Source organism: Notolepis coatsorum (genome assembly GCF_963971535.1).
Source record: "Notolepis coatsorum genome assembly, chromosome: 1".
Taxonomy (NCBI): Eukaryota; Metazoa; Chordata; class Actinopteri; order Aulopiformes; family Paralepididae; genus Notolepis; species Notolepis coatsorum.
The window spans coordinates 35606477-35632984 of NC_140165.1; the positions used below are offsets into that span (position 1 = coordinate 35606477).

The 26508-nt window shown below is 43.2% G+C and overlaps 1 protein-coding gene across 2 annotated transcripts; it reads left to right on the plus strand.

Moving 5' to 3' along the window:
- Positions 1-3143: 3143 nt before the first annotated feature.
- On the plus strand, positions 3144-22784 carry ccnyl1 (cyclin Y-like 1). Of its 2 annotated transcripts, none has more exons than XM_084324391.1 (10): positions 3144-3967; positions 7061-7144; positions 7237-7271; positions 7442-7542; positions 9305-9340; positions 9485-9536; positions 9633-9752; positions 12065-12231; positions 18453-18615; positions 21183-22784. In XM_084324391.1, the coding sequence occupies exons 1-10, from the start codon at positions 3802-3804 to the stop codon at positions 21297-21299; spliced, it is 1041 nt and encodes a 346-aa protein (XP_084180517.1). In that variant the 5' UTR covers positions 3144-3801; the 3' UTR covers positions 21300-22784. The 2 variants fall into 2 exon arrangements, with proteins under 2 accessions (XP_084180517.1, XP_084180518.1); XM_084324392.1 differs by having other exon boundaries at positions 7061-7135.
- The last annotated feature ends 3724 nt before the right edge of the window (positions 22785-26508 follow it).

Genomic DNA, 26508 nt, shown 5'->3' on the forward strand with positions numbered 1-26508 from the left:
AGCCAAGCAAGGTGTGCACATGTTTTTTACTAAGGAGTGCTGCGGGTGGGCGAGTTTTTTGTATCAACGATATGAAAACATATGATCAGCCCACCCGAGCTACTGAGTACATAAAAACACGGACACCCCTCTCTTGACACGTGTCAAAAAACGATGTCCACCAATCACTTTAACTCACGAGCTACAAATAACCAATGGGAACGTCGGCTTTGGGTTGGGCGGTTCACGGAGGCCGGCCATTGTTGTCGGATCCGCTGTTAGCAATGTTACTTCCGATTTTACTTCAAGATAAAGGCATAGAAATTTTCGCTTAAAAACACATTTGTTTCACATGGTGGGCAGCCAGTGTCACTGTCTCAGTCGTTAAAGGGTAATGCCACCAATTTTTTTTAATTCTTCACAGTATTCTTGAACATGCACCACTCTCTCCTAAAGCTTGAAATCAGAGAGAACCCTTGAATCAGTTATGTAACTGTAAAATCTGAGGTTACTCCATTAGACAATGAATGGGGGTTTGACTTTATGAAGCCATAAAATGTTTTAGCCCTGATACACGAAACTTTGATCTTCCCCCAAAGCGACCTGTTCAGCTGTGCAGAGCTTTCACTCTACAAAAGTCGGATGGTTTAAAAGAAAACTATGTACAAGATACAAGATACAAGATACTTTAATGCCACACAACGATGGTTGGTGGTAATTGATTTCGGTACAGATGTTGAGCACTGGTTATATCAAACATGAAACAGACATCAAACATCAAAAACGTCAAAACATATATACATAAATACATATAGGACAGTCACAGTAACAGTGTCGGTCGGTGACAGATGCTTGCCCGTTTGTGCAAAGGGGGGCGGGCCAGGGTGTTCAGTGTTCGGACTGCTGTGGGGAAAAAACTGTTTGTGAAACGTGTGTGTCTGGTTAGGATGGACCTGTAGCGACCTGAGGGCATGTGCTGGAATAAGTGGTGTGCTGGGTGAGAGGGGTCGTTGACTATTTTAACAGAGCGGGTGACTGTGCGTGAGGTGTAGATGGAGTCCAGAGAGGGGAGGGGACAGCCAATTATTTTGGAGGCTGTCTTGATGATGCGTTGGAGTTTGTGTTTAGTGTGTTTGTCCGTGGAACCGTACCAGACTGTGATGGATGAGGTGAGGATACTTTGAATTATGGCAGTGTAAAATTGGACCAGCAGGTGTTGTTGGACTCTGTACTTCCTCAGTTGTCTGAGGAAGTACAGGTGCTGCTGGGCCTTTTTGATGATGGCAGTGGTGTTAATGTCCCATTTGAGTTTGTTGCTGATGTGGGTGCCGAGGAACTTGAATGAATCAGTTAGGGTTATGGGTTGATCTGCGATGGTTATTGGGAGTATGGGTGTTTTTTTTAAGTCCTGAAGTCTATGGCAATTTCCATGGTTTTGGAGGGGTCAAATTTGTTTCACTTACCTCAAATGTCTCATCTTTCACTACACTACATCTCCTATGTACAAATAAACTGTTAGACATTGTTAAAGACGTATACAAGTGTATTTGTGCATAGGAGATGTAGTGACTGTCACCACCCAGAAAATAGACAAGTGAAACATTACGGACATCTGTTTGGTAAGTGAAATTTGACTTGTTTTTGTTATATACTTTTGTAGGGTGAATGCTCGGCTCAACTAAACAGGTCCCAATATCCCAAAACCCTCTTAGCACTAAGATCAACTTATTGTCGTTCTGAGTCAAGGGGCTGAGATGTTCTTTGTGTTAAGATGCTTTTGGGAAACTGAGCCCAGGACCCTTTGGCGGAAGACCAAAATTAATCTGAATGAATCCACCGCCTTGGATCGGCTTGGTCCGGACTTTACAACATGACTATAGACTCGAGCTCCTGAATGCTCATTTATATGATTTGATCACATGATAAATGTATAACTTCATGTACTCATGCATTGTATAGTGTGGTGTAGTGTAGTGTGTATGGTGTAGTGGTTAACACTGTCGCCTCACAGCAAGAAGGTCCAGGGTTCGGTTCCCGCTTGGAGACCAGGTTTCCGCGATGCCAGGTACCCAGGTGGGGTATCTCCCAGGCCTTTCTGTGTGGAGTTTGCATGTTCTCCCCGTGCTCGCAAGGGTTTCCCCCCCGATAAGATAAACCCAATGGAAAAACATGCACAACAACAGATCGCTAATGCTGTGGCGTCCTTGACGAAGACGGGCAGGAGCACTTGGATTGGTCCCCGGGCGCGGCCCTCGCCGACGCCTGTCTGCTCCCGGCAGCCCTTGGGGGGAAGGACGACGGGATGGGTTAATCGCAGAGACTAATCGCATCGGCGATCCTACAAAGACAATGCATGCGTGTGTGTGCTAACCGCTAAACATTGAGGATAATTGCATGCCAATTAAAGACCTCTGAACAGGTCCTGCATTATTATTATTATATTGAAGGGCGGCATACAAAATCAGATTGTATTGGACATTTGTTTTGGTGTTTGCAGAGTGAGGAAGAGAAAACAATGTATTACTTTTGACACAAAAAAAGAAGGGAAATTGTGTGAATTGTTCAAGTTTCAAGTTTCTTTAATATTTGTCATACAGAAGTACAGAATACTTTTATACAAAATGCTTCTTACTGTTACGCTCCAGAGACTGTGCAAGACAAGATAAGTATGAAATAAAATAACATAGTAAAATTAGAAGTAAAAAAATGAGGTCACAGTGTTCAGTTTAGACATATGTACAATGTTCGATGCACTATGCACTATGTTTGGCACATATAGTGATAAATAGATACAACTAGGTGCAGACAATAGGTGTAAAATGTGGGGGGGGGGACATTTTTCATTTCATGATGGGACATCATAAAAACTATATTTTTTAATAAACGAAACGCCTAATTTTATTTGCGTTTCTATAGTTTTCAATAGATTAGCAGTTAAGTTAAATGGGGGACCCTGATGTAAACAAGACAAACGTCTTTCTCTGGTCTGCATATTATTATATTATAACAATTGTGTGTATTGAGCTGTACTGTATTGTACCCATTCTGTATTGTACCCATTCTGCAAAAATAAAGTGTTCATTCATCATGTGAACTTTCACTTTGAAAACCCCCTAACCGGAAGTGCTATGGACGTTGCGGCTGGCTTGTCCGCGGTGCGCCAGGATGTCCCTCTTCTGCTAATAGGATGATGATACCGTCTACTTAAAATAGCATTACTATCTACTAGTCATCCAGTTAGCTGCGTTAGCAACGTTTCTCTCATGTAGCACAGTCGTCCGTAAACGTCGTGTCTTTAAGAAATCAAGATCTTATAGATCAAGATCAAGATTCTAACGGGGACAAGAAGAACCGCAATGGATGTCGATTGATCCCCAGCTCAAATCAAAGACCGACGTTGGCTAAGCTAGGGGAGGGGGGGGCTAACGTCAGCTCCTTTTAGTATGTTAACGTTATAAAGCTTTGTCACTTCATACACGTTAGCTAAGATACGAGTGTATTGATATGCGGTGCGATATGAGTTGATGTTGTTTTTCCGTCGTATGTCTGGTGCTGGCCGGGTAACGTTACTGCTGCTGTGCACGCGCCCTGGATAATGTCAGCTGTTCCGCGCGCGCCGCAGAAGATGTGTTTATTAGTAACATTATCAGACAAAACCTCCGCGTTCCTTCTTCTTCCGGCCCAAGTCAAGTCAGGCGTTTCATTCCGCGACCAAACAACACGGTGTCTGCCGTGTTACTGAGGTGGTGCTTTCTCTCGGTTGTAATATATGGGAAGCGGTGTTCGCTGTGGAGGTGCAGCTGCCGTGCTTCAGCAGCGTCAATGGGGGCGACGGTCTCGTGCTGCGTGTCTCCCGGAGGCAGTCCGAAGATCCACCGGCGAGAGGTGGAGCTGGAGGAGTGCCCCATCACCACCACCACCACCGAGGAGGTGAGCGAGGACACCGGCACCTACCTGCAGCACATCAGCGACAGGGAGCTCCCTGACGGTGGGTGGTGATGATGCTGAATATTATCTGTGTGACAGTGTGCAACGGGATTGTGGTGGTGGGCGGTGCGCCGCATGAATTAGACCACTGCACTTCCGCATTACATGGAGCTCGTGAGGGGGAGGGGGTGGAGGAATAGACCACTGCACTTCCGCGTTACATGGAGCTCGTGAGGGGGGGGGGGGGAATAGACCACTGCACTTCCGCGTTACATGGAGCTCGTGAGGGGGGGGAAGGAATAGACCACTGCACTTCTGCGTTACATTGAATTGATTGATTGATTGATTGATTGAAAAGTTTATTAACAGATTGCAGAATGGGTACAGTACAGTACATCTCAATACATACAATTGTTAAGGGGATGCAGACCAGAGAAAGACTTTCGTCTTGTTTCCACCAGGGTCCCCCATTTTCAATTCATCATAACATGGAGCTTGTGAGGGGGGGGGGGGTGGAGGAATAGACCATAGATATATAGAACAGACCACTGCACTTCCGCGTTACATGGAGCTCGTGAGGGGGAGGGGGTGGAGGAATAGACCACTGCACTTCCGCGTTACATGGAGCTCGTGAAGGGGGGGGTGGAGGAATAGACCACTGCACTTCCGCGTTACATGGAGCTCGTGAGGGGGTGGAGGAATAGACCACTGCACTTCCGCGTTATATGGAGCTCGTGAGGGGGGGGGGGGGAATAGACCACTGCACTTCGTGTTACATGGAGCTCTTGAGGGGGAAGGGGGGGGGGTGGAGGAATAGACCACTGCACTTCCACGTTACATGGAGCTTGTGAGGGGGGAGGGGGTGGAGGAATAGACCACTGCACTTCCGCGTTACATGGAGCTTGTGAGGGGGGAGGGGGTGGAGGAATAGACCACTGCACTTCCGCGTTACATGGAGCTCTTGAGGGGGAGTGGGGGGGGGGGGGGGGGGGGGGTGGAGGAATAGACCACTGCACTTCCGCGTTACATGGAGCTTGTGAGGGGAAGGGAGCGGGGGGTGGGGGGGTGGAGGAATAGACCACTGCACTTCCTAGTTACATGGAGCTCTTGATGGGGAGGGGGAATGGAGCGGGCGGGGGTGGAGGAATAGACCACTGCACTTCCGCGTTACATGGAGCTCTTGAGGGGGAAGGGAGCGGGCGGGGGGGGGGGGGGTGGAGGAATAGACCACTGCACTTCCGCGTTACATGGAGCTCTTGGGGGGGGGGGGGGTGGGGGGGAATAGACCACTGCACTTCCGTGTTACATGGAGCTCATGAGGGAAGGGAAGGGAATGCCAGTCGAAATCCACGGTGGGCCCACGCCAAACTCTCGACAGTCAATCCGTTGTGTGATCGTAGATAATTGGGGCGATTGACGAGGCTTGTTGTGGTGCAAAGGAATCCAGTTGGTTTCGGTTGTTAATAAAGTCAGACCCACTCCTATCCGAGCTCCGGGAGGGTCGTCAAGGAGAAGCCGCCTATTCTCAGTCCTTGCCCCACAATGGTGGAATGAACTGCCCACCACAGTTAGGACAGCCGAAACCCGTCCAATCTGTCGCCGTCGACTAAAGACTCACTTCTTCAACCATTATCTGAAAAATAAATAAATAAATAAAATAAATCGAACCCTAACCAACCTTACTGTCATGCACTTGTCCTAATACTAACTTACACTGTAGCACTCAACACTTTGATGAACATTGTTACTCAGCTGATAGATTTGTGCGATTGATTGATTGATTGAAAACTTTTATTAACAATGCAGAATACGTACAATACAGTACGGCTCAATACACACAATTGTTAAGGGGGTGCAGTCTAGACCAGAGACTTTCGTCTTGTTTACATCAGGGTCCCCCCCTTCCTGATGACTTGTTGTACAGAACTTGTAAGTCGCTTTGGATAAAAGCATCAGCTAAATGTAAATGTATGTCTGACATATTTCATGTCCGGGGCCAAACGCCCCGCTTCAGACAGTGGGAGATACTAGGAGCATATTATACCACAAAACAGTTTTTTATGACTGATGATCGATTAAAACAACAAGAGACGCAGCACTGAGGCATGTTGGAAAGACGAGAGCCTCAGCCAAGGCAGGAAGCTTAGCCCCGGAAACTGTTTATTGGAAGGTCGATATTTCACGACTTAACAACCCATATAATGTACAATGTGTGATGACAGTTTTAATCTATAAAGTGAATACATATCAAACAGGAGTGTTTATGTACAAAGTAATCTGTCTCCCATCCATCACCATTACCCGTTTTCTTTTAAAGTTACTTTGAGCTTAACTAATTTTTATTATTATTTTATTAATATTCCACAGAAGAAGTCTCTTTCTTTAGAATCTCTGTTGCCAAATTCTCCTTTGTGTATCAAGGTGTTGTGATGTGGCATGGTATGAAAAGAAATGTAATGTACTGTATCTGTTTCTTTTATTAAGTATGATATAGTATTATTAAGCTGTGTTTCTTGAGTGGGGAGGTTGCTTGACCTCCCCTGCACTTCCTTATTCATTTAAATCACTTTATTAAATGGGTTGTTTAATTTTTAAGTATACCAAACTAAACTAAATTCTATAACGACACATCAAACATGGGTCTGTTCTCGAATTTAAGGCGAGACAGCCTAGACCCTAGGGCCTAGGTGAATAGGCAGACATTATTTTAATAGATATCACTATGAAACTTTCCCAGTTTGTTATGTACATAACAACTAAGAAAAAAATGTATTGCAAGTTTTCTGAGATTTTATGTTTATATATGCAAAAAACACCCTCAAAGTTCTGTATTGTAATTGTGATTTATGGACACAATCAGACAAGGGCAGCTCTGGCTGCAATTGTAGCTTACCACCACCGGTATGACTGTGTATGAACGAATAATGCACTCTGTGAAGCGCTCTGGGTCAGTGAAGAGCGCTATATAAATCCAAGTCATTATTATTATTATTATTATTATTATTATTATTAACATTAAGTAAAATAAACGACTAATTGTGTGTTTTCAATATTTTATTGTTTGAAATAAGACATGTTAAGGAAGCTAAATATTAAAATGTGCCAGTATTCACCTAGGCTGTCTCGCCTTAATCTTGTTCTCCTGCATGTTCAGAACTGGCCCAGGAGTCCAACCCCTCGGACCACCCCAGAGCCAGCACGCTCTTCCTCAACAAGTCCCAGAACGACGGTCAGTATTGTACGTCTCTGAGAAGCATCAGTCTTTTAACTTTAACTTTCACCTCCTCGTCCCACCCTCACCCTTTACATGTCTTTATTATTTCCATGCAGTACGTGAGAAAAGGAAAAGCAATTACCTGAATCATGTGAGTTAACACCTTGTTGGCCTTAAACCATTTCAGTTGTACGATCTTGCATGCAATGGTCATTGAACTACAGTTTCAAAATACAACCCAAAGAAAATGTAAAAAATGGAACATGACTGATAGCAGCCGCCTCTGCTTTTCTCTCCCAACATTAATTTCTCCTCCACAAGATGTCCCCTGGGCTCCTGACCAAAAAGTACAGTTCCTGCTCTACCATATTTATTGACGATAGCACAGTCAGCCAGCCCAACCTGAAGAGTACCGTCAAGTGGTAAGTATCCGCTCCTCCCTCCTCCGCTGTCCTGGTTGATTCATCAAGTCAAGAGTTTTATTTGTCACGGCATACAAGCATACAGTGAAATGCGGGGGGTCATGCCCGCAGCGATGTGCAACACAAGTAATAGACAGGAATAGGACATTTGTGCAATAATACGATGTGCAATAATACAATGCAATAATACAAGTAATAATAATAACAGGTATGTACATAAAGTTTACAAGAGCATGGTAAGACATGCTAAGGTCCTGCGATAGTGCATACAGTTAGCTACGGATGAGGCACTGGGTCTTATGTACACTACTATTTAAGCATTACATCACGCGCAGGAGTGGTTTGTGAACAATAAACCATGCCTAGGGGTGGTCGTTAGGCCAGAGGCGCAGCCGAGGGTCGTTAGACCCCCCTAGGCATGGTTTATTGTTCACAAATCACGACTGCAAGTGGTGTAAAGCTTTTATACAACTGCCAGATTCATCCAACCTTATTTCTATACAATAAACACACATTAATCGAAGATTTATTGAAAAAACCATCCGCCAGAAAAAGTAGTTCCCACAACTACAAAAAAGACAAGTTGCCTCCATGTGGAAGCAGCTTGAAGTGCATCCAACCAAACTAACACATCCAACTGTGTATTATTGGAATGATTGAGAGAAGTTGCCTCATGTGGAAGCAGCTTGAAGTGCATCCAACCAACTAACACATCCAACTGTGTATTATTGGAATGATTGATTGAAAATTTTATTACCAGATGCAGAATGGGTACAATACAGTACGGCTCAATACACACAATTGTTAAGGGAATGCAGACCTACTTTCCATAGAACTTCATTCTTAGATGCTTCTATATAAAGTAGGTAAAACAAATTAAAAAGTTTTCTTTGCCCTATAGGAAAAAAACGTTTTCTTCGCCCTATTCTTTTATTTATTTTTTTAAACCTACTGTAGAGGGCCTAAACTTAACCAGTTGGAAACCAAGCGTACAGTAATAAAATTAGCAATCAATCAATCAATCAATCAACTCAATAGGCCATGCTCACTTAGAACAGCGCAGCACCCAGCTCTCTGACTACCCCCCGCGTTGCAGGCAGAGTGTGTGTGTGCGTGTGTGTGTGGGGGGGGGGGGGGGGGGGGGGGGGGTGGCGGTGGGTGGAGACTAGAGCGAGCGCTGACAGTCGAAAGGAAAAAGAAATTGAAAATTAATCAATCAATCAATCCGCGATTTTTCTTTTGTTACAGAATGATTCAAGACCCATCAATTACATCATCCAACATTGTTTAAACGACTAAAACATTCGCTGTGACAGAATCGCTTGATATTTAGTCGTTTAGTCGCTATCAACATATCCATTTGTAAAGATTATTGTCCACCTTCTTGTGATCCGGCGGAGTGATGTGATGTGGTTCGGTTGTGGGCGGGTCCTGGGCCAGCAGCGTGGAATTGTTGCCAATAAAGACGTGTAAAATGACTGTTTCAGCCAATCAGAATCGAGAAATTTGCATGCCGTTGTATAAACATGCTATACTATACAATCTTAAAGTGACCTTTTCCATTGTGTAAGGTGTCCGTTGAGTGTGGGCGTGTGCAGCATGTGTCTGTGTGTTCATGCTAAAGTGACTGCTTAGTGTGTGAGCGTATACAGTGTGTGTGTGCTCATGTGTGCTTGTGTGTGGAGAGTTCAGTTCATATACATAGTCGACGTGATTTGAATGTATTGAAGAAGGAGGTTAACGTCTTGTCTCTGTGTTCCAGCGTTACCTTGGCCATCTACTATCACATTAAGAACAGGTAGGCAAAGCCTGTGGTTTTTACATTAATTTCACAAGCAATATATACTCCTAAATTACACTCGATTATTGATGTTTGGATTTGGGGGGGGGCACAGACCATGTTGGGACTTCATAACTCGGTGTGTGTGTGATTTTCTGTCAGAGATTCAAATCGTTCCCTGGATATATTTGATGAGAGGCTGCATCCTTTAACGGTAAGTTGAGTACAGGTATGAGAGGAAAGTTCTATTTTTCTCAGTGCATGTCTCTGACTTGACTAACCTAGCTTTACCCCCCCCCCCCCCCCGCAGCGAGAGAAGGTCCCAGATGATTACGCCACTGTGGACCCAGAACACAAGCTCATCTACCGCTTCGTCCGAACGCTCTTCAGCTCCGCCCAGCTCACCGCAGAGTGTGCTATTGTCACTCTGGTATGTTTTGCCGAGTCAGATCGCCCGTCAAAAAAGAGGTTCACTAGATTTACCTATAGTTGCGTTCAGGCAAATGTACATTGTCTACTACTATGAAATTCAATACATCGCTATATATGAAAACATGACCCCATGTATTTGTGGGGCAGAACACCGTATCATGACATTGACAAAATGTTCTTCTGCTGTGGAAGTAATCATACATTTAGATCACAAGCTCTCCGTTCTGTACAGCAGAGGGCGCAATCACCATTTTGTATGCAATAGATTTGCTTGATGTAAGTTACAGAGTCAACTCCTTTGTATCGTCTTGTCCCTATAGGGAGGTGTAGTCGGACGTCACTGGTTGTATAGGGATGTATCATTGGGAAAATGGATTATCGGCTATTGTAACAATTCTGCCACGTGGAAATTGAAAAGCTTTCCATTTTTGCACAAAATGAGTTCCCTTCTATCACTAACATTGTTTAAAAAAAATTTGGTTGAAATACAATTTCGTGATTTTTTATAGATTGTGGATGAATAAGCACAGAAAGGTACACCATGCCAATGTTAATGCTTTATTTGTTTTAAACGAGGCGATTTAGAAATGAACAATGGGGAAATGCATTGCGTTGGACAGAGGGTGGAACGGCAATGACGTCACCACTACACCTCCCTATTGTCTACTATTATCAAACCTTGAATTCAATCGCGGCTGGGTGGCGCAGCGGACATTGTGCTCGTCACCAACGCAAGAGACACCGGGTTCGAATCCGGCTGTCGGCGTTGCCTCCGGCTTGGGCCGGCCGTCATACTAACTCAATTGGCAGAGTTAGCGGGTGGAAGTCGATGGGTGGTAATCTGGACGTTGTAGTGTGAGCCTCCCACACGTTGCACCTCGCCAATGAGAGTCCGCACTGGCAGGTGAAAAGATGTGACAGGCTGCCTCCTCGTGTATCGGGAGGGGACACGTGATGCAAGGCTTCTATCCTCCCTACAACCGGCCAGTGGGGGACATATGCGAGCAACGTTCAAGACAGGGGAGGGGAGAATTGGCACAGCGAAATTGGGATGGGAGAAAAAGTGGATATAAAAAAAACTTGAATTCAGAGACAACGGTAAGAGAAATATTGTCTCACTTTACTCGCGTCAATTTGACAAGTTGATAACTAGCAAAACTGCCATGAACATTTCCAAAAACGAGACTATTTAAGAAATTAACCTATTCAATATCTATAGTCTATTTCATATTCATTGTTAAGATATACCTATATCCGGCGGCTAGGTGGTGCAGTGGGCAAGGTGCTCACCACCAATGCAGGAGACGCTGGGTTCGAGCCCAGCTCTCCGCATTGCATTCAGCTTTGCTGGTCGTTCATACTAATACATTTGGCAGTATTAGGGGGTGGGAAGCTGATGGGTGGGGATCGGACGTTGTGGACAGCGACTCCTACAGGTCGGTTGGTGCGCCTGCGCAGCAGAATCAGGAAGCGACGGGGGCGGCGTCCCTCCAAAGCGCAGACCCCTGATGCTGAAAGATCGCGCTGTGCAGGTGAAAAGATGCGATGGCTGCTACCTCGAGTACCGGAGGGGACTCGTGCAATGTATGGCTTCGTCCACATTACAGCCGGCTTGTGGGAGGCATGGCCAAACAGCGTTCGAGACAGGGGAGTAGAATTGGACGATACGAAATTGGGATGGGAGAAAAATAGAAAATGGGAGAAAAGGTAGATAAAAAAAAAAGATATACCTATATCCACCACGCCTAGTGAATATCTCGCTCAAGTTGATTGTCTGTTCGCCACCACTCGTGTCTTTCCATGGACTTTGTATGCATTCGCGCCACCTCTAAATGTAGTTTTGTGTTGTATTTGAACCTACTGTATGGTATGGTTTATTCTTAATCCCAGAGGGGAAACATGGTTTGCCACCAGAGCGAATACAAATACACAAACAAGAAACAATAACATACAGTACAAGTTGCATAACACAGTAAAAAGAAGAGAAGAAGAGAGCCTCTCAACACAGAGCTAGCGGTGTTCGTTAAAGAATTTAACTGCAGCAGGAACAAAGGACCTTGTCAATCGCTCAGTAGAACATCGAGGCATCAAAAATCACTAAATGAGCTTAGCAGAGCATCAAATATATTGTACAGAGGGGTGGCCTTCAAAAGATAGAATGGTGTTCAATTTAGTCCTAGTTCGCTTGGCTATAATGATCTCCAAGGAATCAGGAGGGAGGCCAATCACTGAGCCAGCCTTTTTAATGATTTTATTTTTACGGACACTAACTGACATGTGTTCTTGTATGTGTCTGTGTGTGTGTATAAGGTGTACCTGGAGAGGCTGTTGACCTATGCCGAGATGGACATCTGCCCGTGTAACTGGAAGCGCATCGTGCTGGGGGCCATCCTCCTGTCCTCCAAGGTGTGGGACGACCAGGCGGTCTGGAACGTGGACTACTGTCAGATCCTCAAGGACATCACCGTGGAGGACATGTGAGTACGCCGTTCACCCTGAGCCTGTGTAGTTGGAAGTTGTTGATTTTTAAGTTCAGACGACCGCACCTTTTGGGTTGAAGTTCAGACGACCGCACCTTTTGGGTTGCACAAATTATAACGGAAAATAATAAACCACTGCGACCACTGCGGTTTAATCAAATAAAATAAATAACTTGTTCCAAGCATATTTCTTAGCAAAGCATTCTGGTGTTTGGCCTCGGTACAGTTCCAATCATTCATTTTATCCAGACTAAGCAAATCCATAGTATGTACATTTCTCCTCCACCCACCAGCCTCATTCTTTTGCCATTAGTTCATTGGGTGCCACGCAGTATGCCCATCTTTACCACTCTCTGCCAGTGCTGTAACCCTATGGAGTGTAGGGGTGGGGGGGGGGGGGGATCGATACGTAGTAGTATCGCGATACTTTGTGTGGCGATACTGTATCGATACAGGGACGCCAAGTATCGATATTTAATTATTCATTTTTTTTCTTTTTTTGTATAAGGAAGTTGCATTGGTCATTTCAATACCTGTAATAGTACAGTAGTCCACACACACGCATGGAATATGACTGTAATACAAACAGTTCGGTTTGTCAGGTACATGCAACACAGATTACAGTGTTTACATCTGTCTGCTTGAGAAAATACCATGTTCTGCAATAAAAACGATTGAAGTGAGATGAACAGACTGAACTTTATTTTATTAGATAAAACATGTTGACAAAGTTTTACTTTGCAGTTGAAAAAAGGTAATACGTTTAATTTTAGCAAAAAATATATATATCTCAATATTTTCAGCGTATCTTGATTTATTTAGTATCGCGATACTATCGTGACGCAAATATCGCGATAGTATCATATTGTGAGGTCTGGCGATTCCCACCCCTAATGGAGTGGTTCACCTTCTTTGCAGGGCTATAACTTTTTAAATATTATAGCTATATCGACATTACTATGGCCCATTCAACATCAGGTATCTATCGTTCCGGATGTGGGAACGTTATATTTTTCCGTGTTAGTACCGTCGAGAATATAAGTATGTTTTTAGAGTGTATAGCAGTAATTCCTAGAACGCGCATTATAGGCCGCGTTGCGTATTAAACATTATCGATTGGCGTTTCGTCCCTATACACCCTATATACATTTTTTTAAATGCATATGATCGCTATACATTATGCTCCATCATGCGTGAAGGAAAGGGGGGGGGGGGTCGTTTATGATTCCTTGATTGTCAGTAACGGCTTTCTTTAGTAAGACACCATACGTTGATCAGATGGATTGCAATTAAATAAATGGACAATCGAGCTGGAAATAACGTTAGATTCCTCTTACCTCTGGCCGATGCGTCTGGAGAAATTTCTTTCCAATTATTTGATGTTGATCTGCTAGATCCATTTTCCGTTTGTATGACGCAATAAACGCCGAAAGCATATTGATTCTTGCGTCTCGAAAGCGATCCCATGCACTCAAGGTGTGTATATTGATCCACGTTACAAGATATCTCTTGTTGAGGGGCGGTTAGGTGGCGTAGCGGAGAATGCGTTCGTCACCAGCCCCGGAGCTGTGAGCTGGATTCGCCTGTTCGAATCCAGCTCACAGCTCCGGGGTTGTCACCAGCTTGGCTGGCCGTTCAACACTAATACAATTGGCTGTATTAGAGGGTGGGAGAAGCTGGCGGGGTGGGTCCGGGTCGTTGTAAACAGCGACTCCTACAGTTCGGTCCGGGCGCCTGCTAAGCGCGGATAGGACCTGAGAGGGATAGTGTGATCCTCCCACACGCTACGCCCTCTCAATGAGAATCCGCGCTGCCAGGTGAAAAGAAGCAGTGATTGGCTGGATGTGTGTCGGAGGAAGCACGTGGTAGCCTCCACTCTCCCAGATGATCTGACTGTAGGGGGTAAGTGCGCAGCGACCAGGAAGGGATTGGGAATTGGCATACGACTAACATTGGGATGGGAGAAAATCGGAGGAAAATGGAGGGGGAAAAAGACAAAAAAAAAAAAGAAAAAAAAAATATATCTCTTGTGGAGCTTTTCCCCCCGATGCACAGAGCGCCACTTCCGGTTTAGAGTGGAGTGTAACTCGCCCGAAATCCACCAGGCGGCGGTATTGAGGCGTTGCAATATCAGACAGGGTCCAGCTGGATCCCGGAGGCTTCCTGGATGAATTATGAATGCCAATAGCGAATAAAAGAAATAACAATCATAAAAACGAGTTTACTCGTTGTTGGCACTCAACGCATGGCAGCCAATAACGAGTAAACTCGTAATGTGTTAACATCATAAATCATATCGTAGTCGCAACACTGAGCAAAATAAATGTCAATGTTTCCCATCAATATGATGCTTCCTTTACTTCTCAGTACTTTAACCTCTCTCTCTCTGTGTCTTTCTGTCTCTGTTTCCCGGTCTTGGGAGTTAAATTATGGAATAGCCTTAGTGACGGGTTGAAGTTGTGTACTTCTCAGGGGAGATTTAAAAAAGCCTTAACCTCTTCCACCCAACGGGACCGGTACCAGTCCCGAAATGACATCTGGTCATAAATCAATATTTTTCAGACTGTTGTATAAAAGTAGCGATTTTTATTTCAAACATATTCAAGTATTAACATCATAAACATGTCACAACAGCATGTAGAATGTATATTATCAATATGTTAGTTTAGCAATAGGTTAAGTGTTATTAGATGGATTAAACTTTTCGATTTGGTTGTCTATTTCGCGAGGGTGACCATTTTGGATATTTTGAACCATGGGAATTGTAATCTTTTTGTGGCCATTTTGTAGCAGACTTCCACAGGTCTGGTTCTGCGTTGAAAGTTTTTAAAACTACACTTCCTGGAAGATTCTATGGGGTTCAGAGTTCTGTATGAATTATTTCAATAACTGTTATTATTCGGGATAATAAGCCACAAAAGGTAAAGTTTTTGACAAATATTGAAAGGCAGTTAGTTTCTCTTCCCTATTGTTAACATGTAGGAACAATTAGATCTGAAATTAGTTTCAAAACGGTTGCACTGTGGGGAAAATTAAAAAGAGTACAGTAGATTATTAGGGCTGACCTTCGAATTTAGATTTTTTTGGAATTCGAAGCTTCGGGGCCGAGATTCGATTTTAATTCGAAGCTTCGAATTTTTAATTTTTTTATGTTGTGGGACTTGTACAGCACTTTGTTCAACTTTGTCAGTGCTGTAAAGTTTAAACCTTTTTTAAATCTTAGACAAACGAAACACTTTGCTTTCATGAAATATTGTAAGCCATCATTTGAGATTTTATAAAAGCAGCACAATGAACACATCTGTCAGTGCAGAGTCCGACCTCATCTTAAATAACAGAGTTGATTTTGCACAAAAAATTTTAAATCTTTTTATTTTTTTAATATATTCAAATTTTATTTTCATATTCGAATCCCATGCCCATCGAACAAAGCTTTGAAGTATTTAAGACAGCCCTATAGATTACAGTAGATTTCATATCTGATCTTATGCACGCCTGGTGATACTAAATCCTAATTGAACTCATTAGAAACGCATTAGAAAGATAATATATGTATATATATAAATGTGCGAATTGGCTATAATAAGGTCATTTATAAGCCTCCTAGGGCTGGGCGATATGGGCAAAAATGATATCGCGATAACGATATCGATAACAATATCATATCATTCGATATTATCGATATTGTTATTTTTTTAAACAACAGATGTATGTTTATTTTGCAGCAATTCTTTGTCGTTGCCGCCATCTTTAGTGTTACATCCCCTCACACTCCAGTTCTCAGGCTGCAGCTGGTTTGAAAGCGAAAGTAAACAGGCTTCTCTGCTGGCTGTGGCTCCAGGGGAGTTGAACAGTTCTGGCTCTACTAGTTTATTTTCTATCTTTTGGCGCTTTTTTGGTGGACAAACCACTGCACATGTGCACCGTGACTCGTGACTGGAGTCTAGCTCTGCTAGCACACATAGCCTACTGTGTACAGACTGTTTCAAACTTAAATTAGAAAGCAAACAAAATAAATGGACAAGAGAAAAATAAATCTCAATTTGGTCAGTATTGTCATTTGGACAAGCAAAGCCATTACTTTAAGTTGCAGGCAAGAAAGACAAGTCTGTCCACTGTTGCAGGTCACACAAAAAATGAATTTAATTTGTTTTTTTTATTTGTTTTCTTTTCGATATAGATTATTAAAATATATCGCGATAATTATCGTTATCATTATATCGCCCAGCCCTAAAGCCTCCTATTCTATAATAATATTTCACATTGCATTTACATTTACATTTACATTTAGTCATTTAGCTGACGCTTTTATCCAAAGCGACTTACAAGTTCTGTGCGACAAGACAGCAAGAAGGGTATAACTCTATCAGCTGAGTAACAATGTTCATCAAAGTGTTGCGTGTTACAGTGTAGGTTAGTTTATTAGGACAAGTGCATGACATTAAAGTTAGTCAGGGTTAGATTTTGGTCCGGATGGGAGAATTCAGTACTGTATCTACAGAACCTTCTGTTTAATCATCTTCCCTTTATTCATTTTAATGTTGGTCATTATTAGAGATGTTCCGATACCATTTTTCCCTTTCCGATACGATTCCGATACCTAAGCTTTGGGTATCGGCCGATACCGATATTTATCCGATACCAGTGCATACATTTTTTTTTTTTTTTTCAGATACTGTTATACTGTTTTTTAGTAATAACTAGAACGTATGGTATTTATTCAACAACAGGTGATTGTATAGATTTGTATTAGTATCATTAATCAATGAGTATGGGCTGCAGCACTGCAGATATACCCTACTCCAATGATCCACACGGACATTAAACGGTGTTGCACTCGCTACTCAGTGGCTCTGCAGATATACCCTATTCAGTCTGTAAACTAGTGGCAGATAGAACGTTCATGTTGTGGTTTTTGATGCAAAATAAATATTCAACATTCTCTTTTGAAACTCCGCCTCAGACTCTTATCCTTTGGCACTTGCTGTACTTTGCTTGCAGGTCTGCAGCCATTATTGCTGGATTATGTGAATAGCACCAACTTTAGACACGGTAACGTTATCAAGCTAAGCTAACTGACCTAGCTCGCCTTCCCGCATCGACATTAAGATAACGTTAGTAATAGTCAGCTAACGCTAGTCCGTAGCTACTTAACTTAAATACAATTCACCGTGGGTGCATTATTGTTGATAGACGGTCACGGACAGTGTTAGGTCCTGGAGAAAGGACAGGCGATCATCTGATTTGATGTAACGTTAAAAGCGGATGTTGTTCCAACTAGCTATCTTTCCAGCTAATGCTATCATAACACCAGCCAAACACATCCCGATTCCCGTCCGAGCTCCCCGTCACACCGCACTGTCGGGGACAATGGAATTTAAGAAAGTGTATCTGCTGTTAAAATGACACAGCATCACACTTTAAAACATGTTCATTTTATAATCCTCACTCTCCGCAGGACTCGGCAGGAGATAAATTACATCATGGGATCGGAGGCTAGAATTTACGTGTACTCGCCGATACCGATACTAGCATTTTAGGCAGTATCGGCGGCATTTCCGATACTAGTATCGGTATCGGAACAACTCTAGTCATTATTAGCATGGTGTTATTCACTGTCAAAGATGCAAAGAAAAACCATAATTCATATTCTCCTTTGTTTCATCACTATTTAAGCAAGCCTAGTACCGGTAATAGACACAATATCTCTGACACTGTGAATACATTCCCTGAGGTCCATAGATGTCCCAAGAATATGCAAATGGACTTGTAGAAGTGGAGCATTACTCCATTTACCTAGGTATATATTTTAGGCGGATTTTCAGAAATTATTCCACGGGTGGAAGAGGTTAAAGGATAAAATAATTCAGGAGTACAGTTTTGAGTAAAACATCAAACATTTGTTTTTTTCTTTAAATCTTTTTTTATATCTTGCAGCATAAGTTTTTCTTTCTTATATTTAAAATATATTTCGTTTTTAAGAATTTGTAAAGGATAGGCAAAAATAAGCATGTGCTTCAGCCTATTCCTTTTTTTCGGTCGTTGATTTTGGATATTGTGTGTGAGCTTGCCTTGAATATGTACATTTGTGATTTTTTTTTTGTGCAAGTCCACACGGGTGTGTTTTGATTTGTCTGTAAACAAGACCGTAAAATAAACTTCATTCATTCAGTCTCTGTGTCTCTCTCTCTCTCTCTCTCTCTCTCTCTCTCTCTCAGGAATGAGATGGAGCGTCACTTCCTGGAGCTGCTTCAGTTCAACATCAACGTCCCGGCCAGCGTCTACGCCAAGTACTACTTTGACCTGCGCTCGCTGGCGGACGACAACAACCTCAACTTCCCGCTGGAGCCGCTCAGCAACAAGCGTGCCCAGAAGCTGGAGGTGGGTGGAGCCTGGTGCTGCGCCCAGAGGCACATCTTAAACACACTCTTTTTAGTATAGGATACATTCTCTGATACAGAGACCCTGTTTAGGCCTGATAAGATAAGATATTCCTTTATTGATCCCCTTGGGGAAATATTGGTATTGATGAACACTTCCGGCGCCAACAGCAGAGGGCGCTGATGGCCCTTCACCGGCAGTGCTTTATCCAATGTAGGATAGGACTTATTTGCGAGTGCTTAAAATACATCAAATATAATGGCAATAGATCTAAATAACACAGTGATCGTCAGTGAGTTGCTTCCAGTCAACATGCACGAAATAGATATTTTTTCATACATTTCCGTTTTATACCGTGATGAATATGAATATATTTCTAGAGTGTTCTGTCTCATCTCAATAAACTCCAGCAAATCGAACTTCAATGTATTTAGTTAGAAATCGTGCCATTTGTCGCTTGATTTATGATCGTTTTCAAATAAACGCTAGATTATCGATATACGTGTCATCATGGGCGAACAGAAGCAGGGGCTGAAAAATAGCTTCTCCATACTTTGGTCGGCGCGAACCACACACACACACACGCTCCGATGGCGGTGAAAGGAACATCGGATTAACCCAAGATTTGTAACAAAGTCCTTACCTCACATCTGATGTCCTGCAAGAAGATTAATCCAATTCCTGATCGCCATTCCAAATATTGATCGCGTTTATTGATCCAACGTTATATGTACAAAACACATAATCCACGCTGCTCCGAGTGTCCCCAGTCAATGTGTTATAACGATACTACATGCCCGAGAAGGAAAACCTGGACCGGACTTCTTAGATGGATGCACAGCCCCAGCCAGAGGGATTCCAATGATGTGCAATACCATCCGGGAGACATTAGGCGGCGGTATTTGCCCTTTGCAAGCTCAGACCCATTCCCAATGATAACGTCAGGCTGGATGGATGAAAAATGAGCATGGCGAGTTAACCCGACTTATCTCTGGTTTGGCCTCCAAGGGGTTAAGGGTGGGACGATACAAGTAACTCACAATACTGATATTTGATTGGGCGGCTGAGTGGTGCAGTGGGCAAGGCACTCGCCACTAACGCAGGAGATGCTGGTATCGAGCCCAGCTCTCGGCGTTGCTACCGGCTTGGCCAGTCGTCATACTAACACAATTGGCAGTGTTAGAGGGTGGGAAAGCCGCTGGGTGGGGATTGGACGTTGTGGACAGCGACTCCTACAGGTCGGTTGGTGCGCCTGTACAGCAGAATCAGGAAGTATCGGGGGCCTTGTGAGCCTCCCACACGTTACTCCTCGCCACTGAGAGATTGCGCTGTTCAGGTGAAAAGATGCGTCAGGCTGCCTCCTCGTGTACCGGAGGGGACACGTGATGCAAGGCTTGGTCCTCACTGCAGCCGACCACTGGGAGCCATAGTCTAGCAACGTTCGAGACAGGGGAGGGGAGAATTGAAGGGAGAATTGGCGAGGTGAAATTGGGATGGGAGAAAAATAGAAAATAAGGAGAAAAAGTGGATAAAAAAAATATACTGATATTTGACCCTCGATGACGATAATATCACGATACACGGTATCTGCAATAATCTATATTGCAAGAGATTTCATCTACGATACGTCAGGATATCTGTGTAACTGAAGAAGAGAAAATGCCCCTAAAAAAAGGCAAAAAGCAGTTATGTATTTATTCAAAGAATTTACATGAAAGCTTATCAGATTCTTTAGTGCATCACAAACTGGCCAATTGTACATGAAACAATATGCCTCTTTAACTTTGAGTGCCAGCCACGGCATAATTCGTTATTTCATGCCAACCGTTGAGTGCCAGCCCATGAGATATGCCGTTTTTAATCGCAGTTTTTTTTTATTAGCGATTTCCATTCATATTTCATCAATCTAGCCTCACGTTACCAGTGGGGATCTGTCTGAACTTGAATAAGGAAAATACCGCCCCCTATAGTCTCCCGAATGGTAATGCACGCATTGGAATGGACTCAATGAAAATGGATGAGAAAAGAAAAATTCGGAATCCACATTTTACTTCTCAGGCAAGTAACCCGAGCCGATCTGACTCATTGTGGACCATCAGAACAGCGTGGAATATATATTTCCAGTACTTGGCGTTGGATCAATAAACGTGATCGAAACTTTTTTTATTTTTTTTAATCCGTTTCCACTGCAAACAAGTCATTGATAAGCGACTGGTCGGCCATATTAGACACATAGCCATAATTTAAGATATAGTTTATGCATTTGCAAATATGAGAGCTCTATCATTGAAGTAGGTGGCGGCATTCAACGGGATAAATAGGAAACGGAGGCCGGCACTGAAAGTGTTAAAACACACAGACCACAACTGGATTATTAATAACTATTTATTATGAAAACGTTATCATCTCTTCTATCTTTTTCTTTTCTTTTTTATTGATACTGTATCAATATAATATCAGCACACAAAATCTATATTTTTGCTGTATGGATCCAACCCACCCCTTGTATGGATGCATTCCCTAGTCTTCACTGCTAACAGCTGTGTGTTTGTGGCGTCTCTTTTCAGGCCATCTCCAGGCTGTGTGAGGACAAGTACAAGGACCTGAACAAGTCCAACATGAAGAGGTCCCTCAGTGCAGACAACTTGGTCGGTGTGAGGAACTCCAACGCCGTCCTGTCCTAGAGCTGGGGGGGGGGGGGGGGGGAGCGGCGAGGATGGATGTACCTAAAAGTGGGATGCCACTCCATTTTAGAATCCTAAAGCTAGACATCAGCGAGGGAACCCACCAGTCGGTGATGTAAAATATGGGGCTACTCTATAGACAAAGAATGAGGCACTTGACTTTGGGCTGTACAATTTTTGTGGGAGCTCTTGCACCCAAATGAGGTTTTGCTAGAAGGTCTGAACCAGAATTAAAACCTCATTTGGGTGCAAGAGCTCACACAAACGCATTAGGGCCTCATGACGTCAAGAGCCCCCGTTCTTTGTCGATTTTACATCCCAGTTGCAGTGGCGATCGGAGGGTTCTCTCTCCGGTTCCCAGCTTCAGGACCCCACGGTCCCCATAGTGGTTGCATGTTGTTCACAAACACTGACTGGACTGTGGCACTGGGTCTTCTTCTTCCCCTCTAATATCAAGCTCCACTATGTTATGTCACACTCTGAAGACGTCTTTCCTCCAAAGACGTCTCTCATTTAAAAAAGAAGAAAAAAAATGTCAACAACGCTAATTGGATGTTATGAAGATGCTCTACGTCACAGGAGATCATAGTCTCCTTTTCTCTCTCTTTTTTTTTTTTTTTGTACGTTCTGACTTTTTGGGGGGAATCGACGTCAAGTGAGTCACTCAGCCCTTTTCCGCCATCAACCCCCCCCCCTCCCCTCCCCTTATTCAAACCAGGACGGTGAGCCCCTCTGGAGAGGAGCTGCCCTGTGGTGTAGTTCTACACGCGAACGGGAGATGGTAGACGGGACGGGTTTTCTTTGCTTACTGTGTAGGCCCCTATAGCTGTGAAACGTATGAGATTTTATTTAATTTAAACTTGAAATAAAAACTGTCAGTTGCTGTATTTTAAAATAAAGGCAGATTAGACGAGAAGCGGGTCTGTTGGTGTGTTTCGGTTGCTGCTCGCCTGTTGGTCTTAAAGGAACACGCCAAGGTTATGGGGAAACGTGCCTACCGTCTTCTCCAGAGTCAGACGAGAACATAAGACGGCAATTTCCTCTGTGCGTTCAGTAGAAAGCTATCCGGCTGCAAGCTAGGCTAGCTTAGCACAAATGAATGGAAGCGGATATGGACCACTAGCCGGTATCTCTCCTGACTCTGGAGAAGATGTTAAGCGCATTTCCCATAATGTTGGTGTGTTCCTTTTTAAACGCCTCAGTCTAGGATGAGTTGATGGAATTGCGTAGAAATTGGTGAGAATTCCAGATGTTTCCCCCCAGATGAAGGATTCAGTAACTACAGTCTCAGCCTGTGGTCCCTCCCACCTCTTTCCATGTCTGCTGTGTTCGTTGCATCCTTGGAACGACTAAACAAAACGCTGAAAACATGCAGAATGTAAATGTCGATGCTAAAAAAATATGAAAATCTTTCACACAGCTGGCTCATATACCCTGAAGACTTGTCGAAACGTTGGAAATTGAATAAATTATTTTTGCATCGTGGCTACGCATGTGTGACTGCCCTCCTTTCACACTGCTGGCCAAATTACCCACACACACACACAACTGGTTTTAGAAGGTGCTATAGTAATAATAATATAATAGTAATAATAAACTTTATTTGTATAGCACCTTTCATACAGAAACTGCAGCTCAAAGTGCTTCACAACAGAAAAAAGGCCGGCATAAAATGAGCACATAAAGTGCAGACATATAAAATCACAGTTTTTCAAAATAGTAGAATAGAGTAGATTAAACTGGTTCAGAACATATATCAAAGGGAGAAAATATTACGTCAGGCTTGGAGATCATTCTTCTGAGAAACATGACGCCTACTTCGGAGTTCCACAGGGGAGCTGCCTTGGTCCATTATTATTCTCACTATACATGCTGCCACTCGGAGACATCATTAGAAAACAATGTATGTTTCCATAGTTACGCAGATGACACAATTGTACATCTCCGCTGAACCAAATGATCACACAGCTATTAACTCTATTTCTGCCTGTCTCAATGGATGAGGAACAACTTCCTAAAATGAAATGAGGGCAAAACTGAAATCCTACTAGTCGGTCCTATAACAAAAAGAGAAATGTTACAGCAATATGGGGCAACTTACTCCTTGGATCAAACCCGAAGTTACAAGTCTTGGTGTTATAGTAGACTCAGACCTAAGCTTTAAATCACACATCAACAAGGTGACAAAAACATCATTTTTCCACCTTAGAAACATAGCTAAGGTAAATCAAAAATGCTGAAAAACTGATCCATGCCTTTATCTCAAGCCGACTTGACTACTGTAAATAATGCACTCCTCACTGGCCTCCCAAAAAAAAAACAGAACGACTCTCAACTCATTCAAAACTCTGCAGCTAGGCTACTAACTAGAACCAAGAGGAGAGACCACATTAGTCCAGTATTAGCTAACCTACACTGGCTTCCGGTAACATTTAGAATTGATTTCAAGGTCCTCCTCCTTATATACAAAGCACTAAATGGAACAGGACCAAGCTACATTGCAAATTCTCTAGTCAACTATGTGCCTCCTAGAACATTGCGATCATCTACTACTGGTCTATTGAAGGTTCCAAGCCACAGTCTAAGGACAATTGGGGATGCAGCCTTGCACCAAAGTTATGGAACACACTACCTATGGACATTAGGGAAGCTAGATCTCTTAATATTTTTAAAAATAAGCTAAAAATGTACCTCTTCACCATAGCCTTCTAATACACTCCGCTGTTGATTGTACTGTAGCACTATTTTACTCTGTCCATTCTATTGCATAATTTTACTATATTCTATTCTACTATTTTATTGCACTATTATTTTTCTCTGTCTATTGCTTTTTATTACAGGTTAAAAACGGTCAGGTATTAAACTGGGTATCAAACAAGAGACTGTCGGGCTTTAAAGGAAAACTCCAAAATGTTAGGAAATTAGCTTATTTGCCATCTACCCTGGAGTTAGACCAGAAGATACACACCTTTTTCTTCTCTGTGCATGCAGTAGGAGTAGGAAGATGTTGGGAACTAGGCTAATGGAGGAACCTACTTCCAGTGACTGCCGCTAAGCTAGGCTAACGGTGCGCGTCTTCCTACTCCTACTGCATGCACAGAGAAGAAAAAAGGTATGTATCTTCGTGTCTAACTCCAGGGTAGATGGCAAATAAGCTAATTTCCCAAAATGTTGGAGTTTTCCTTTAAAACTGTGTTAGGACCCAGGCCTAGAACTGCACCCTGAGAGAGGGAACTGCCCTGAGAGGGAGGTTTGCCCTGGGTGGGAGGGTCAAAGTGGGTATAAAACAGGAGGGAAGACTGTCAAAATTAATGCTTTAACTTGAGATTAATTTAAATTAATTAAAGCATTAAAATAAATTAATCTACGGAGTGAAAAATCTTAAAACGTTCGGAACTTTCAGCAGTATATTTGCTTGTTCTTTTTTTGCATCGACTCATGCACCTTTTTGAAAATCATCTGACATGAAGATGGAACACATTTTTGTTGTTAATATGATTTATATTACTATTAAAATAGTATTTGAATCTAAATATACTTTCTTTGTGTTGATTCTACATTAATTCCATGATTTTACTCAAGTAAATATCTGTTACAAGCTTCGGTCTTAAAGTCGAAAAATGCTTTAATCTAGATTAATTACAGAAAATTGTTAGATTAATTAGTTAAAATTTTTTAATCTATTGACTACTAATATATATATATTTTTTAAAATCTATTCTATTCTACAATTGTATTGCACTGCATTATTGCACTATTTTACTCTGTCTATTTGATCTTACTCTTTTTATTATTGTCTATTTAAAACTGAATCAAACCATAAACAAGGTGGCCTGTTGGGATGTTAGATCCTAATGTGAAAAACTGATTTTATGTGCTCATTTTATGCCTGTCTTTTTTCTGTTGTGAAGCACTTTGAGCTGCAGTTTCTGTATGAAAGGGGCTATACAAATAAAGTGTATTATTATTATAACTGCTGCCTGGTGACACACTTAACAGTACAACCACAGTATGACACTGTTGACCACTAGGAGCTGCCCAGTACAACCACAGTCTGACACTAGTACGCAGAGGTGTAGGAGTTTAGCAGAGTTTTCCTCAGTTTTTCTCCCATCCCAATGTTAGTCATTATGCCAATTCCCAATCCCCTTCCTGGTCGCTGTGCACCTACCCCCTACAGTCGGTCTGGGAGAGTGGAGGCTATCACATGCTTCCTCCGACACATGTGTAGCCAACATCAACCGCTTCTTTTCACCTGACAGCGCCAATAGTATATAGCTGCAGAGCCGCAGAGTGGCGCTCTCAGGACCGGCGAGCACGAGCGGCGCTCTCAGGGCCGCGCGCCACCCACCCAATGGCTGAATTGGAGTATTGCACTGTGCGCTACAAACAGGCCCAGAGGACTTTACAAACTACTTCGAAGTGGTTATGCTTTGGCCCTCTTTCGAAGTGGGTTATGCTTAGAGTTATGGTTAGGGTGTGGGCGGCTACGTGGCGTAGTGGGCAAGGCGCTCGCCACGAATGATGGGCTTGCCTGTTCGAGCCCAACGCTCCACATTGCTTTCAGTTTAGCTGGTCGTTCATACTAATACACATTGGCCGTATTAGGGGGTGGGAAACTGATGGGTGGGGATCGGGCGTTGTGGACAGCGACTCCTACAGGTCGGTTGGTGCGCCTGCGCAGTAGAATCAGGAAGTGTCGGGGGCAGCGTGAGCCTCCCACGCGTTACCCCTCGCCACTGAGAGATCGAGCTGCGCAGGTGAAAAGATGCGACTGCTGTTACCTCAAGTACCGGAGGGGACTTGTGCTATGTATGACTTAGTCCACATTGCAGCCGGCTTGTGGGAGGCAAGAAACAGCGTTCGTGACAGGGGAGGGTTGAATTGGATGATACGAAATTAGGATGGGAGAAAATATAGAAAAAATGGGAGAAAAAGTGGATCAAAAAAAAAAAGAGTCTCTGCAGCTGCATGCTTCTCGGCAGCACTGACTCTCACTGAGAGGGTGTAACGTGTGGAAGGATCACACTACCCCCCTTAGATCCTTTCCTCGCTGAGCAGGCGCCCCGACCGAACAGTAGGAGTCGCTGTTTACAACGACCAGGACCCACCCACCCTCTAACACTGCCAATTGTGTTAGTACGACGGCCGGCCAAGCCGGAAGCAACGCCGAGAGCTGGGCTACTGTTGTGTTTTTCTGTTGTGTAAT

Coding starts and splice junctions, on each gene's coding strand:
- ccnyl1 (XM_084324391.1), top strand. CDS start 3,802: ATGGGGGCGACGGTCTCGTGCTGCGTGTCTCCCGGAGGCAGTCCGAAG. Junction 7,272..7,441: donor AAAGCAATTACCTGAATCAT/GTGAGTTAACAC, acceptor CTCCTCCACAAG/ATGTCCCCTGGGCTCCTGAC. Junction 9,537..9,632: donor AGAGGCTGCATCCTTTAACG/GTAAGTTGAGTA, acceptor CCCCCCCCGCAG/CGAGAGAAGGTCCCAGATGA.